Genomic DNA, 13532 nt, shown 5'->3' with positions numbered 1-13532 from the left:
GCGTTTCGAGGGTTCGAGCGAGTCCATTTTATGATTCCAAACTTGTTGGTATGTTCGGGCGCCCCCGGGGCCCCAAGCGGCAATCGGACGAGGCTCAGACCAAGATGGAAATTGGGAGCAACAGTTGAAGCTCCCAGTTGCTGCCACAGAAGCGAATGAGTGAGGGTAGCCCAGCCACTGCAAGTGTAGAAGTTTTGGCACACTTGCGTGACCGTGGGTGCGAGAGCAGTGGTCGCAGAAAGGGATGGGCTCGCAGAAGAGATCCCTTTTGTCCGTAGATGTGGAGCTTGGCCAGGTAAGGGAAATGCGTACCTGCGAGGATTTTGCCGTTGGTGAGGGACCACAGATGCGGCCAAGGCACCGCAGGTGCAAAAACAATCGCTAGGCAGAATCGTTTTAAGAGCGGGATTTGGCTTAATTTGGGATTTTAAAGAAAAAACTAGAAATTGATATTCTTGGATTTTGATCACGAATTTGGGCATGAAGTTGAGAATAAATTATATATTTGAGTTCATAGTGCTATGGGTAGTGTTTGTCTTCGAAATGTTTTGGAATTCGGGCATGTGGGCTTGAGGGCTGTTTTATCGATTTTTCGAGCGGAGTTGAAAAATATTATAAATTGATTAATTATGAGTATTGGAGTATATTTTGATTGGGTTCCATCTTATTTGACTAATTTTGGAGCGACGGGCATCAGTTTGAGGTGTTAGAGGGGATTTGGAGCCAGTTATGAAATTTCGGAGCGAGGTAAGTCTCCTGTCTAACTCTGTGAGGGGAAAATTACCCCTATGTATTATATATTGATGTGTGCTACTTATTATGGGGGCTACGTATGCGGGAGGTGACGAGAGCCTGTACGTAGCTACATTCATGTTATTGTCCGTGTAGGCTTAGGTTCACATCATGCTATAGCTGTACTATTTGAGCAGTCTCTCACCTATGAAATTCATATCTTTTACATTACTACTTGAGACTAGACTTACTATTGTAGAGACTTCACGAGTTCATGATTAGTCAGCGAATAATTTTACTCCTCTTACGGCATATTTTTGTGGTATATATGTTTCATTGAAAGGTTTTTGTTAAAGAAATTACAACTCACACGTTTATTCGTGAGTGGGGTCAAGGACCCAGTAAAACTTCTTATTCTAATGGGATCGGGTCGTTCGCCTAGGCAGAATTTATGTACCACACTCTTATGGGATCAGACCGTTCGCCTCGACAGGATTTATGTACCATACTCTCATGGGAGCGGGCCGCTCGCCTCATAAGTTTAATAGATGTATCTATGGTTTAATAGATGTATCTATGGTTTGGGTCGTTCGACCCTCGGCAATGCACATGTTAAATATTTATGCTGGATTGGGCCGTACGCCTCGGCATTTTCTATATCATATCCTCATGGATTCGTGCGTAATATTTGGCAAGAAACCAGTATATCTGTGAGTTTTTCCGATTTGAGTTATGCCGATCTATTTGATGATATCCATCATTTATTTACTTTGCCTCATATTTACTTATCTCTTTACTGTACCTGATGTTATTGGACCACTAGTGATTGTCTATGTCGACCCCTCGTCACTATTCTTCCGGGTTAGACTAGATACTTACTGGGTACACGTTGATTACATATTCATGCTATACTTGCTGCACATTTTTATGCAGGTACGTATGTGACTAGTGGCCTTGTGAGAGCAGAGGCGTGTATGCATGCGGGGACTTACGTGAGTTGCATTCCACATTACGACCCACAACCTGAAGAGTCTCCTTCAAAGTATTTATATTTCTCTTATCCAAATTTGTATTTCGGACATATGCTGTATTTTATTTTACATTCCTAGTTGATGCTCATGCACTTGTGACACTAGGTTTTGGGGGTGATTATGAGTTGTTCTGTAGTGAAATTGTTAAAAATATTATCATTTACTCTGTAAATTCTATCTTCTACTATTTAATGGAAGAAAATATGATTTTAAAATATTAAAATGAGAACCTGATTGAATATTTATTATTGGCTTGCCTGACAGTGGTGTACGACACCATCACGACCTTTAATAGATTTTGGGTCGTGACAACTGGTAAGTATCTCCACAACATTGGGCTGAACATAAACCCCATCTGCTCCTTCTGTAACAACTTTGAGGAAACAATACCTCACATCTTCTTTGAATGCAATAAAGCCAAGGCTTTATGTGCTAACTTGTGCCTTAAATCCACTAATCAACCTCCGGTATAGTCCCTCTAATTTGATCAAAACTCTTGGAACGTCACTTGGTCAAATATGAGGAACAAAGATTTCAATAATAACATCTGGTGGGAACTGCTCATTCCCTTCTATTTTTGGAGCATATGGCTCACTATGAACAATAATCTCTTCAACAACAAGAGGGATCCCATCTTAGTCCATATTCTGATTACTATGGCATTAGAATATCATTATGCGACTAATAGCAACACAACTGGGCATAAGATTCAACACTGATGGGTCTTCATTTGGAAATTCAGGTATAAGAGGAATATGTGGGGTCTTCAGGGATAATAATAGAGACTGGGTAGTTAGTGGCGAAGTCAGGAAATTCAATAAGGGTGTTCAAATTGCCAATGGACTATGTAAGGGTGTTCAAAGTCTATTTTTAATCAACAACAAGTAATATTTTATCTTATACATAGTATAATTTTTCGGCAAAAGGTGGTCAATGGGCCAACGTAGCTTCGCCCCTGTGGGTAGTAGGCTTCATGAAAGGTGTTCCTAAGATCACTAATAACCTAGCTGAATTAACTGCTTTGTTACAGGGTCTTAAAATTACAGGGGAATTTAAACTTGATTCCACTACACATCAACACTGATTCAGTGAAAATTATTAATATGTTGAAATCAGAACAGTTGCCTTATAATTTTATTATTTTTGAATGCGGGTTGTTGATAGCTCAACCAGGGAACCCAATTATTAGCTATAACTACAAGGAGCACAATCGAGTGGCAGACCTTCTAGCTAAAGAAGAAGCAAAGACGAAGTTTTTTAACAAACCAAAGATTTTAGTAGTTCCTTTGGTGTTTGCTAATACCTAATAATGCAGTTTGGACGATATCTTAGGTACATTTGATAAAAAAACTACGGAATGTAATATTGCTAGTATTTTTGGTTACAATGTTGACCGCCTAGACAACTCTATAAACAAACATGGATGTGATGTAATTATTAGTTAATTAAAATTATTTAGTTTACCAAAAAAAAAAGTACATACAAGCACATCCAATTAGAGGAGCTATAGAAACAATAATAAATTTAACTTTCTTACTAATAATGTTTATCACGAAAATTATCACGAATCATTATTTATTCCTTTTATACTTTCTTCCACTACTTTCACTATCACTAAGTCATATCGCCTGAAAAAATAAAAAAGTATATCGAATATATCTATTTAACTTTTTCACGCAATAACCTCTTGATTGTTAGTCGACAAAATTTGGTTTGTTGTTATGTTTGGAGCTCAAATCATGGTTAGAGTACTAATTTTATAAAATTTGGATGGTGAAGATTAGATTGTAAAAATAATCATCATTGTTGAATAAACTTGAAGAAGTGAGTCTAAATTTCGAATATAATTTTTGTGAAAAATTTAAAGCATCTGTTATTTAGACTCTTAAACATAATTTAAGAAAGTACGAAATTATTAATCATTTTCACACGAGTTCAAATCCAATGACAACTTGACTACTGTAACCTACAAATTCACTCGATAAACTTGTGTAAGAAAAGAAAAATCAGATAGGGTACCTCGAAGTAAATTACTGTACATAGGGTTTTATTGGCAAAAACAAAAGGGGAAACAAGTTGCAAAAGAAATAAAAAACGAAAAAAGAAAAGTCTATTTCTCTTTGAAGTTTCTTTATATTAGCACTTCCTTAGCATATGCTTCCACTCTCTCTCTCCATTTCCTCAGAGAGATATTTACATAATCACATCTTCAGCTTCAACTTCTGCTTCTCCATATATTCTCTATAAATTCTGTATTTTTACACACATAATTTATTCTGATAATAATGGCAATGGAAGGAGGAGCACAATCTGACTACAATTCGTCTACTGAAGGTCTGCAGGAGCACTCTTCTTCGCCTCGCAAATCTCTCTCTCCTCCTCCTTCTTCAGGTTTCGGATCTGCTCTATGTTGTTTAGCTGTTGTTAAATTTTATTAATAATGCGGTTTTAGATTCTGATTTTGCAAATTGTTGACTATTTACGGCTGAAACTGTGTGAACTTGCAACATGAGCAAGTTCCTTTAGATTTTTATGGAGAATTTGCACTTTTATTCCCTTATATATGGACAAATTTTGATTCTGATGCTTGTGATATCTTGTTAAGCACATTCGGCCTTCAATTAATTGAAATATGCATTTTTGATTCTTCTGATAGAATCTTCACAAATTTAACAATTATTAACTGTTGAATTAATTAATAACACACGTTTTAATAAAGTCAAGCTAATACATGCACGATGAAATAAATTCAAGGAATATATGCGCAGTGAAATATCACAAGGACCAAAATGAGAAACTGAGGGCTCGAAAGTGCAATTATCCTTTTTTTAAAACAAAGGTGGCTGCTTTATGTTAAACAAAGAAAGAAATTAGAAGCAATGCGTGAGGTAGGTAGCACATTCAATCTAACCTAACTAAGCTAAGTTAAGATAGAGGAAACAAAAAATGTATAAGGTAGAAATATTTCGGTATTGACCTTGAGATTGTAGACTAAACATAATGCACTCAATGGTGTGGCCTTGTGGACATTGAAGTGGGTGCAAACTTTGGAGATTAAGGATTTCTTCTCATCTGCCTAAGCCTGGTGGTTAGAGTTAGCCGATACTTGTGCTAGTGGGAGGTAGCAACTACATAGTGGAATAGTCAGGTGCGCGCAAGTCCAATGAATAGTAGAGGTGCATGCAAGCTGGCAAAGACACCACTATCATGAAAAAAAGATTATCGACTACCCATAGTGATACAAAAGAGTTCCAAAACTAAATATAAAAGATTGAATGAGTCATATCAAGATGAGTTTCATTTCTTTCTTCTTAGCCAGGTTTAAAGAAAATAGGAACATTCAGAGAACAATCCAATTGAAGTTGGCTGCCTACCTCCTCAAGACATTGTTGAAAAGTTGTATCAATGTTCTATTGGATTCTAAGCAAAACAATTCTTCCTAAGGGTGTGCATACCGTCTAATTGCTGCGTAAGTTTTAGGATAAAGATATTCACTTTGGAACATAGATGGAATAACAAGGATGCGGGGATATGATACATTTGTCTTGAACATCCATATCCTCAGTTTCCACTTCAGTGTCATAAAAAAATATTATGTATAGCAGTTAGGACCAAAGGTAACATGGTCATGCAAAGTACCTTGAGTAAGTAGAACCTGATCAGATACAAATGGACTAGGTGATCAAATTCTTTCACGCAGTATTGCTGCCAAATTTACCCTTATTTCTAGCAAACTTTTAAAAATTACCCCAAGTTCTAATGATTACCCACAATCTCCCAACTTTCTTTTATCAAAGGCACTTTTTTTTTTGCTTCAAGCAGCTACATTGACAATTTGAAGTCAGTTGTTGCAAAAAAATTAAAGCTTAACTAGGTTGAAATGCTACATTGTTATATTGAAGAAAATAATTTAATGAACTTAATTATGCAATGGGGAGAAATAGAAAGGAGGAATAAAACTTCCTGACAATGGAAAGCTTGCCGAGATAGATGAAAGGACTTCTGATTTAATTGAACGAGTAAATGGCCACAAAAAAACCCTCAACCATACAGAAGCTTAAACTACATTCTTCTGATGCTAAACTTTAGTAGTTGTATTCTTTTGGATAAAATAATACGTAAGTTGGTTTGATCAATTAACTAATTCTTGAGTGGTGATTGGATATTTCCTAGAGTTAATAATTTTTTTTAATGTACTCTCCTGTTATTACGATTAATGAAAATCTTTGGAGTTCAAATATAATAAGCTGATCTCACATCAGTGCAGTGGATACAGTCCAGATTCCATACATACTTTTTGGGAAGAGTAAAATTGGAGAAATAGAATTTGTTCTATTTTAATTGCTAATAATATCTCTGAAACATCCATTGAAACATTTATAGAAGCATATAATTAGTACTATAAATATTTGATTGTGTTTTTGTGGAATGCTATAATTTATGTATAGTACGTAATTTGTTTTATTTGGAATAACATGAATGTATTAGTTCATGTTTCGATTAATACAATTGAGAAACTCCAAGTATGTTTAATAGAAAGGAGTATTATATTAAACTTTTTTTAGAAGTTATTTTTAACATCTTATAAATTTAGTATTAATAGACAATTTGCTATAGATAGTGTTTAAAATTATAATTTGTTATGATTAATTTCTTTTACATTCACCGCGCATCGCGCGAGTACATATTCTAGGGCTATTATGGGTTGCCTTTAGAAGTGAAGGTAATTTTTAAAAGTTTGCTAGAGGTAGGGGTAAATTTGGCCAGATACTATAACCGTAAGGGTAAATTTGACCGGATAGTATAATGGAGGGTAAATGTAGTCAATATTTGAAAGTAGAAGGGTAAATTTGACCCTTTTCCCTTGACTGAATAGGCAGAAGTGCCTGCTCGGACATTTGCGCATACATTCGTTGCTAGACATTATGCTTTATAGGAGGGCTAACATTCTTCACTTCAATTTCCAGAGGGTTTTGCAATAGCTTGTACAAGATATTTTGGGATAATTTGATGTTGAGCATGCTCGACATTCTACTTCGTACCTACGTGAGGCTAGTCTTGTAGGATTTTTGTCTTAGACTGCCAGTGGTTAATGTTGTGTTCTCACTGCTCTTTCGTTTTTCATAGTGTCGGGTCTATTTATTGGCTGATGCTTTTCATCTATTTTCTGGTCTTTATGATGCTGTTATTATTCCTATGGTATCTGTTGATGGTACTGATATATTGTCTCTTTTCGTCTTCTTGAGTCGAGAGTCTTTCGAAAACAGTCTCTCTACTCCCTCGGAGTAGGGGTAAGATCGTACACACTACCCTCTCCAGATCCCACTAGTGGGATTTTACTGGGTTGTTGTTGTTGTTGCATGCTCGACATGGGACACATTGGTATTGTCCTGTATCTGCTCTGAAGGTGTTGAGTATCCCTTTTGTCATTGAAGTGAACCCTAAGGTCAATATCTTTAGGAAGTGGTCTCCATTTTATCATGGGGCATGTAGAATTAGGATGATGAGGATCAAATTTTTCAATCTTTTGGCACAGCTCCTTTCTTTTAATTTGATGATATTCAGCTTCAGCATGTCCATGCCGAACTGTATGATTGAAGGGGGTGGATTTTCCGGCCATCAGATCCAAACAATCGACAACCCCCCCCCTCCCCAAAAAAAAAAAAAAGGATCATTTAGAAATTTAGGGAGTTAAATAAGAAAAGATGTCAGTCTTTCAATTTTAGAATTACAAAAAGTGATGCAAAACAGGATTTTTTTGCCTTCAATTTTGATAAACTAAATTCAAAATGAGTGTTTTGGGCTTCAAGCCAAACACTCCATAAGGATAATTGAAGCTTGCAAGTTTGTGGACAGTTTGTGAATTAATGATGGGATGTTTGGTTCAACCATGATAAGTACTTCCCTGCATACAGTACATAACTGCGTAGTTTTGTTGCATGCTCAATATTCTGTTTGTGAGGTGGACCCTTTAGAATGAGACTAGTAAGCTTGGTATTTACTGGACTGAAGTCTGAGATTTCAACCAGATGTCTTGGCGCTTCTTTCATTTCTGTGCAGCGTGCCTGTTTGTTGTCTTGAGACGAAAACAGTTTTGGCTAGCTTAGTTGTGTTAATTAACTTGAGAAGCATTTCTTGGTATAATTGATTTTTTTTAGTTTCTGTTGGAAGGAAGCCTTAACTTCTATAAAAGATATTATGATAACTTTTTGGAAGGGCATGACCTCTCCTATGTCTTGAGATGAAGGCTCATTTTCCATTTTTCATCTTCATATTTAGCTGAGAGAGCTGCAATCCTGGTCACATGGTGTTTCTGATTAAAGACACACACTATTTGACAAAGATTTTGATCCTTGTCACATAATGTATCTCACTGAGCTTCATTGCATTTTGATTCCTTACGTGGAGCCTTGACATTCTAAATATGTGCTGCTATTAATGAGGTCGTTATTGATTTCCAAATAGAATATTGTCTTTCAAACACATTACATTACGGATTGGAGGAGAAGTTTTTGCTTCCGGAAATACTAAACAAAAAAGGTGCTTGATCTCGAAAGCCTGTCTCGCATCTAATTGTGTTGCAGAACTGCATTGTTACCATTATTAACTATATAGCCGTGGGAAAAGAACTCTCTTTTGATGCGTCAATGCACCTTGGTGATGCGTCTCTTACTATTCCTCCCCCTCTTGATAAGTCAGACTAGTGTTGTGTGGCAAAAGGAGGCAACAAGGAGGTTCAAGCATGTACAAAAGCTACAAGTTAAGCAACCTAGTAGGTTCAGTAACATCATTGCTAATAATAATTTTCTAGTCCTCCTAGTCACTTTCTTTTATGCCAAATGTTTTACCTTAAAAGCAGCAATTTCATTAAGGTCAAAGGAACCATGTCAGACAGTGAATGGGCATAATTCTTTGTAGGCATTTCTAATCTTACATCCATTTTGTGGCGAGAAGAAATGTCTTTAACAGGCTGAGATTTACCAATTAAAAGAATTATCTTTCTGCTACATTGTTTTTCCTCATATTCAGAGATTTGGTAATTACAAAATTATATTTTGCATATACTTTTAACTATGTGTCAAATGCTGTCTGATTATTTTCTGGTTGACTTGATTTCCTGCATTGTGATGATAGTATGTGCTTAATGGGCTGTAGTGAGAGATCATGTATCTTATCGGTTTTGTACCTAAAACAAGAATGTGTCTTTTTTGCTGCTTTTGAGAAGTAAGGATACGTTCTAACTCTCTTTCATTTACTAGGGGTTATGCCTGTAAAGATGCTTGGTATCATTACACTAGCAATGTGTATATGATTTCATTTTACATTTTATTATTTCGAGCATCAAGTTCTTTCGTCATGTTTACAGTAATTTGTTCAAACTTTTTAATTGATTATGCCACAGATTCTCATTCCCTTCTGACTTAATGCTGATGTTTCTCCTTTGTGTTTGTGTTATTTCCAGACCATGAGGAGAACACAATATCTGTCAAGTTCCTTCTATCAAATGCTGAGGCTGGTTCAATTATTGGAAAGGGTGGCTCAACAATCAGTGATTTTCAGATTCGTTCTGGGGCAAGAATTCAGTTGTCACGCAACAATGAATTTTTCCCTGGTACCATGGATAGAATTGTAATGGTATCTGGGCCTGTTGAAGATGTACTCAAGGCAGTTGATTTTATTCTTAATAAACTGCTATGTGAGGTAATATCATGTTTTAAATCCTATTTGCTGTACTGTTATTGACAGATTGATTAAAACAACTATCTTGTTCCAATTCAGTCTTATGTTGAAGATGGTGGTAATGTTGACCCGCGATCAAAAGTTAGACTAGTTGTGCCCAACAGCTCTTGTGGTGGAATTATTGGGAAGGGAGGAGCTATGATAAAGTATGAATTTTCCTAATTTTTTGTCCTATAAGCATTTTGCTTGCTCCCCCTCCCCCAAAATACGTTGCTCCTGAAAATGCATGCAGGTTTCATAGTCTTATAACTCATTTAAAATAACTAGCTCTTCCACCGAGCAAAGATTTACTGATCTGGAGATGCTTGATTTGCTTTTAATAATGATAATAATCAACCTGCATTTGCAGTTTTATAGAGTATGCAGTGGCATAGCCTTGCGCTGGAATGAATTAGCTGACTTTACCTTGACAAGAAAGATATTCCCATTTTTCACTTTAAGTAAAGTTTGATCAACTGCGTGAGCCATGCAAGCATTGCATCCTAGTTTATTACCCCTTTAAAACAAATTGTATGTTCGATTAGAAGCTTTGGTTCAATTCTTCTTGTTGATCTGGCTGGGTTCCCTTAGACAGCACTGACTATTTTAATTAATGAAGTTGTAACCATAGTGTGAAAGTGCGTGAACTTCATCTGCGACCAAAATTATATGAAGGAAACATGTTTTACTACTTTTTTTTTTTTTTTTTTTTTGAGAAAGGTAACAGAACAGGTTTTACTATATTCTAAGTACAACTTTGAGATGCAGAACAAAGATGGTCGACGAAATCATCAAATTAGTGTTAACACATATGGTTTTCTTTTCCAGGGCATTTATTGAAGACTCTCATGCTGGCATAAAAATATCATCTCAGGATGACAATTTTCCAGGACTGCATGATAGGTTAGTAATAGTGACTGGAACTCTTGGGGAGCAGATGCGGGCTATTGAATTGATTCTACATAAGTTGGCTGAAGACTCTCATTATATACAGAACATGAATGCTCCGTTTCCTTATGCAGGTATTGTTCAAATTTAGTTAATTTGTAATACTTCCATTTAAGTGATAGCTCAGGAGGAATAGGATCTGCTCCCCTGTGTTAATCATTATCTGTGCTTGTGCAATTCTTTTGGTAGCGCTTTCTACAGTACATGGGGCATGTAAATGAATTATTGGAGGGAAGACAGTACTAGTTTCTTGTTTGGCGTACTTTTCTACTACAGTAATGGCCATCTCTTTTGTAATGTTTTCCAAATTATTAGGTGTTTTATTTAGGACATCATCGTAGTAGTTGATGCAGCATCTAAAAGTTGTTTTTAATGTCATATTCTGATTACGAATTCTACTTCTACTTCCGCCTATTTTCTTAGCAGTTTATGTTGGAATGAACTATGGACCACGAAATGGAGTCGGAGGGAGATTTCCGGCTAACAGATATCAGAACAACGTCCAGTCTAATTCTGTGAGGACACAATTTTTTTGGCCCTAATGCTTTTGACTGGATTTGCAACCTGTTTTTACTTGAAGTCAACTTATTCTTTTTCTTTGTATTGGCTTTGAAGCTGATAATGGAAATGTTCTTATCATGTTTCTGGATAAGATTCTGCTTTTTATTTTTAAAATTTTTAAACCTGTCAGATTAGATATCAGTTTTGACCTGCACTACGGTGGTTTTGCAGGAAGATGGGAACAATTCTGTCACTATTGGTGTTGCTGATGAGCATATTGGTTTAGTGCTTGGCCGGAACGGAAGGAGTATAATGGAGATCAGTCAGGTGCGTAAAGAAGTTGCAATCTTTTCCTGTCCTATATGTTCTAATTAAAGTATCTGCTGTCTTTGCAGCAAAGTGGAGCTAGAATAAAGATATCAGATAGGGGTGATTTCATTTCAGGTACTTCAGACAGGTAAGATTTCCTCGATTTATTTGTTCTGTTTGCGTGTTGATATATGTAGTATATAAATAGCATACAAATATTTTAAAAAACTTCCGGACTTTTGCAGGAAGGTAACTATTACAGGATCTCAAAGAGCGATCAGCATGGCCGAGTCCATGATATCTCAGAAAGTAGCTAGAGTTTCTGAGAGGTGACGTGGGTGATTTCTATTTCTAGATTTTTGTTTATTATTTTCTTAATGGATAGCTGGAATTTCATGTGGTGATTTTGGAACTATGTTGACAATTATACAGTGATGAGTTTGTGAAAGGCTGATCCATGGCAGACGAGAAGTTTCAGTGAAAGAGAACAGTGCATGAATTTTGTTCTCTTGAAACAAAAGCTTACGGCAATAAAACCATTCGATACAGTTGTAATTTTTCAGTAGGTTACATTGAGGTGAGATGAGAGGCTTCTTGGATCGGTTCGATACATTATTTTTATTCCTTTACCATGTCTTGTAGAGAAATGGTCATTGGCATCAATATCAACATCTATTTAAGCTTATGCATCAATTAGCAACAATATATGAAACAATTATATATATATACAGTCTCTCTCTCTTTATATATAGTCTGCATTTATAATTCGCCTGAGAATCAGTTTAGACTTGGGTAAGCTCCAGAATTGCACTTCCATTCTATGACTAATTACTGCATTCATTTTAGTAAATTGGACTGTTGGAAAAATCATTTAGTATTAAAGATTAATAATGATGTGTAAGTGTTTATAACATTCTGCTCACAAGTGAATTTTCCTGAAAAATGACTAATGTTGTACCAAACACATCTAAAAGAAAATTTCATTACGGGTATATTTATTAACCAAAGCCAGAAAATTATGGTATTGAACATGCAAATATAAAATATACAGTGAAAAGCTCATTACACTCACTCATGCAAAGTTCCCCAACCACAGAAATAAGGCAAGTGAAACCATGCATTTTATTTCACAAACTTCTAAATCCATATGCAAAAATAGAATTATGTTTAAACGAACTTCATCTAATACTTCAAGGTTCATCGCCTCCAGACCCTGATCCATACCCTGAGCCACTACCATAGCCTGAACCATTGCCGCTGCTGCTACCTCCTCCTCCGCCGCCTCCTCCTCCACCACCACCACCTCCTCCTCTTCCACCACCACTTCCATAACCAGAACCGCTACCACTACCTGAACCATATCCTGAACCATTTCCTGAGCTGCCGCCACCACCACCGCCACCGCCTTGGCCACCTCCGCCTCCACCACCACCACCCCTTCCTATTCCTCCACCCGATCCATACCCTGAGCCATATCCAGAGCCACTACCCCTTCCCGAGTTTGCTCCACCACCACCACCACCACCACCGCCTTCTCCGCCACCTCCACCACCTCCGCCACTTCCAAACACTCCATCAGCCTCACCATATCCAGAGCCTTCCCCAGAGCCATACCCTGAACCATAACCTGAACCTGCACCCAAGGCTGACCCTCCACCACCACCACCTCCTCCTCCACCTCCGCCACCTCCACCGCCTCCTCTTGCGCCATAAAATCTTGCAGCAAAAGCAAGATCAACAAAGAGCAATATCAATAATGCTGCTCCTATAATTTTGGAATACCCCATTCTAAACTTCCAAATGCAGTCTATTATCAAGTAGAATAATAATTACTTGTGTTAATGCAATATTTCTAAGGAACGTGTCACTTGGCAAGAGAGGAAATACTTATGATCGTGAATGACAAGTTTAAGGTAGTCTTCCTATTTATAGGCACTCCGAAATCTAACTTTTTTCAGTTGCATGGTTTTTCTAAATATATATTTAATTTATTGGAAGAGGAAAATATGAACGTGTTTATTTGAGATAGTGGTGTTAGTATTGTAGGTGGCTGTATTATTATAATTAAAAGTATAATATAAACTTATCTAGCTTCATGCAAAATTATATTATTAGAGATGAATACAGTTTGCTCCCATTTTCTACTTAGGATAATGGGGCCAAGGAGATTCAGACACATTCCCACTCTGTCATTCTGTCCTCACTTGACTACAAATTTTAGTGACCTCCATATGAAGAGCTTAATATTATTCTTTGTTAGGTACAGGTTATATGATCTTATACATGTATTTC

At 36.7% G+C, this 13532-nt stretch overlaps 2 protein-coding genes across 4 annotated transcripts; one reads left to right on the top strand and one right to left on the bottom strand.

Annotated features, from left to right (window-relative positions):
* The first annotated feature begins 3818 nt into the window (after positions 1-3818).
* LOC104101692 (protein BTR1) lies at positions 3819-11964 on the top strand. 3 transcript variants are annotated; one of them, XM_009609185.4, is made up of 9 exons: positions 3819-4154; positions 9226-9464; positions 9543-9649; positions 10311-10504; positions 10857-10945; positions 11163-11258; positions 11327-11388; positions 11486-11569; positions 11673-11964. In XM_009609185.4, the coding sequence occupies exons 1-9, from the start codon at positions 4049-4051 to the stop codon at positions 11692-11694; spliced, it is 999 nt and encodes a 332-aa protein (XP_009607480.1). In that variant the 5' UTR covers positions 3819-4048; the 3' UTR covers positions 11695-11964. The 3 variants fall into 3 exon arrangements, with proteins under 3 accessions (XP_009607480.1, XP_009607479.1, XP_033513396.1); XM_009609184.4 differs by having other exon boundaries at positions 3915-4154; positions 10854-10945; XM_033657505.2 differs by having other exon boundaries at positions 3915-4154; positions 10854-10945; positions 11486-11574; positions 11673-11703.
* A 466-nt stretch (positions 11965-12430) lies between these two features.
* LOC104101696 (putative glycine-rich cell wall structural protein 1) lies at positions 12431-13027 on the bottom strand. The gene has a single exon (XM_070175734.1). It carries the CDS (start codon positions 13025-13027, stop codon positions 12431-12433), a length of 597 nt encoding a protein of 198 aa, XP_070031835.1.
* Between the last annotated feature and the right edge of the window lie 505 nt (positions 13028-13532).

Source organism: Nicotiana tomentosiformis, chromosome 5 (assembly GCF_000390325.3).
Source record: "Nicotiana tomentosiformis chromosome 5, ASM39032v3, whole genome shotgun sequence".
Lineage (NCBI taxonomy): Eukaryota > Viridiplantae > Streptophyta > Magnoliopsida > Solanales > Solanaceae > Nicotiana > Nicotiana tomentosiformis.
Note: the sequence above shows the minus strand (reverse complement) of the source record. Positions and strands in the feature narration are given on the sequence as shown.

Excerpts from the sequence above, each read along its gene's own strand:
- LOC104101692 (XM_009609184.4), top strand. The coding sequence starts at position 4,049 with ATGGCAATGGAAGGAGGAGCACAATCTGACTACAATTCGTCTACTGAA. Across the intron at positions 11,259-11,326 it reads GTATAATGGAGATCAGTCAG|CAAAGTGGAGCTAGAATAAA; the intron begins GTGCGTAAAGAA and ends CTGTCTTTGCAG. Across the intron at positions 11,389-11,485 it reads ATTTCAGGTACTTCAGACAG|GAAGGTAACTATTACAGGAT; the intron begins GTAAGATTTCCT and ends GGACTTTTGCAG.
- LOC104101696 (XM_070175734.1), bottom strand. The coding sequence starts at position 13,027 with ATGGGGTATTCCAAAATTATAGGAGCAGCATTATTGATATTGCTCTTT.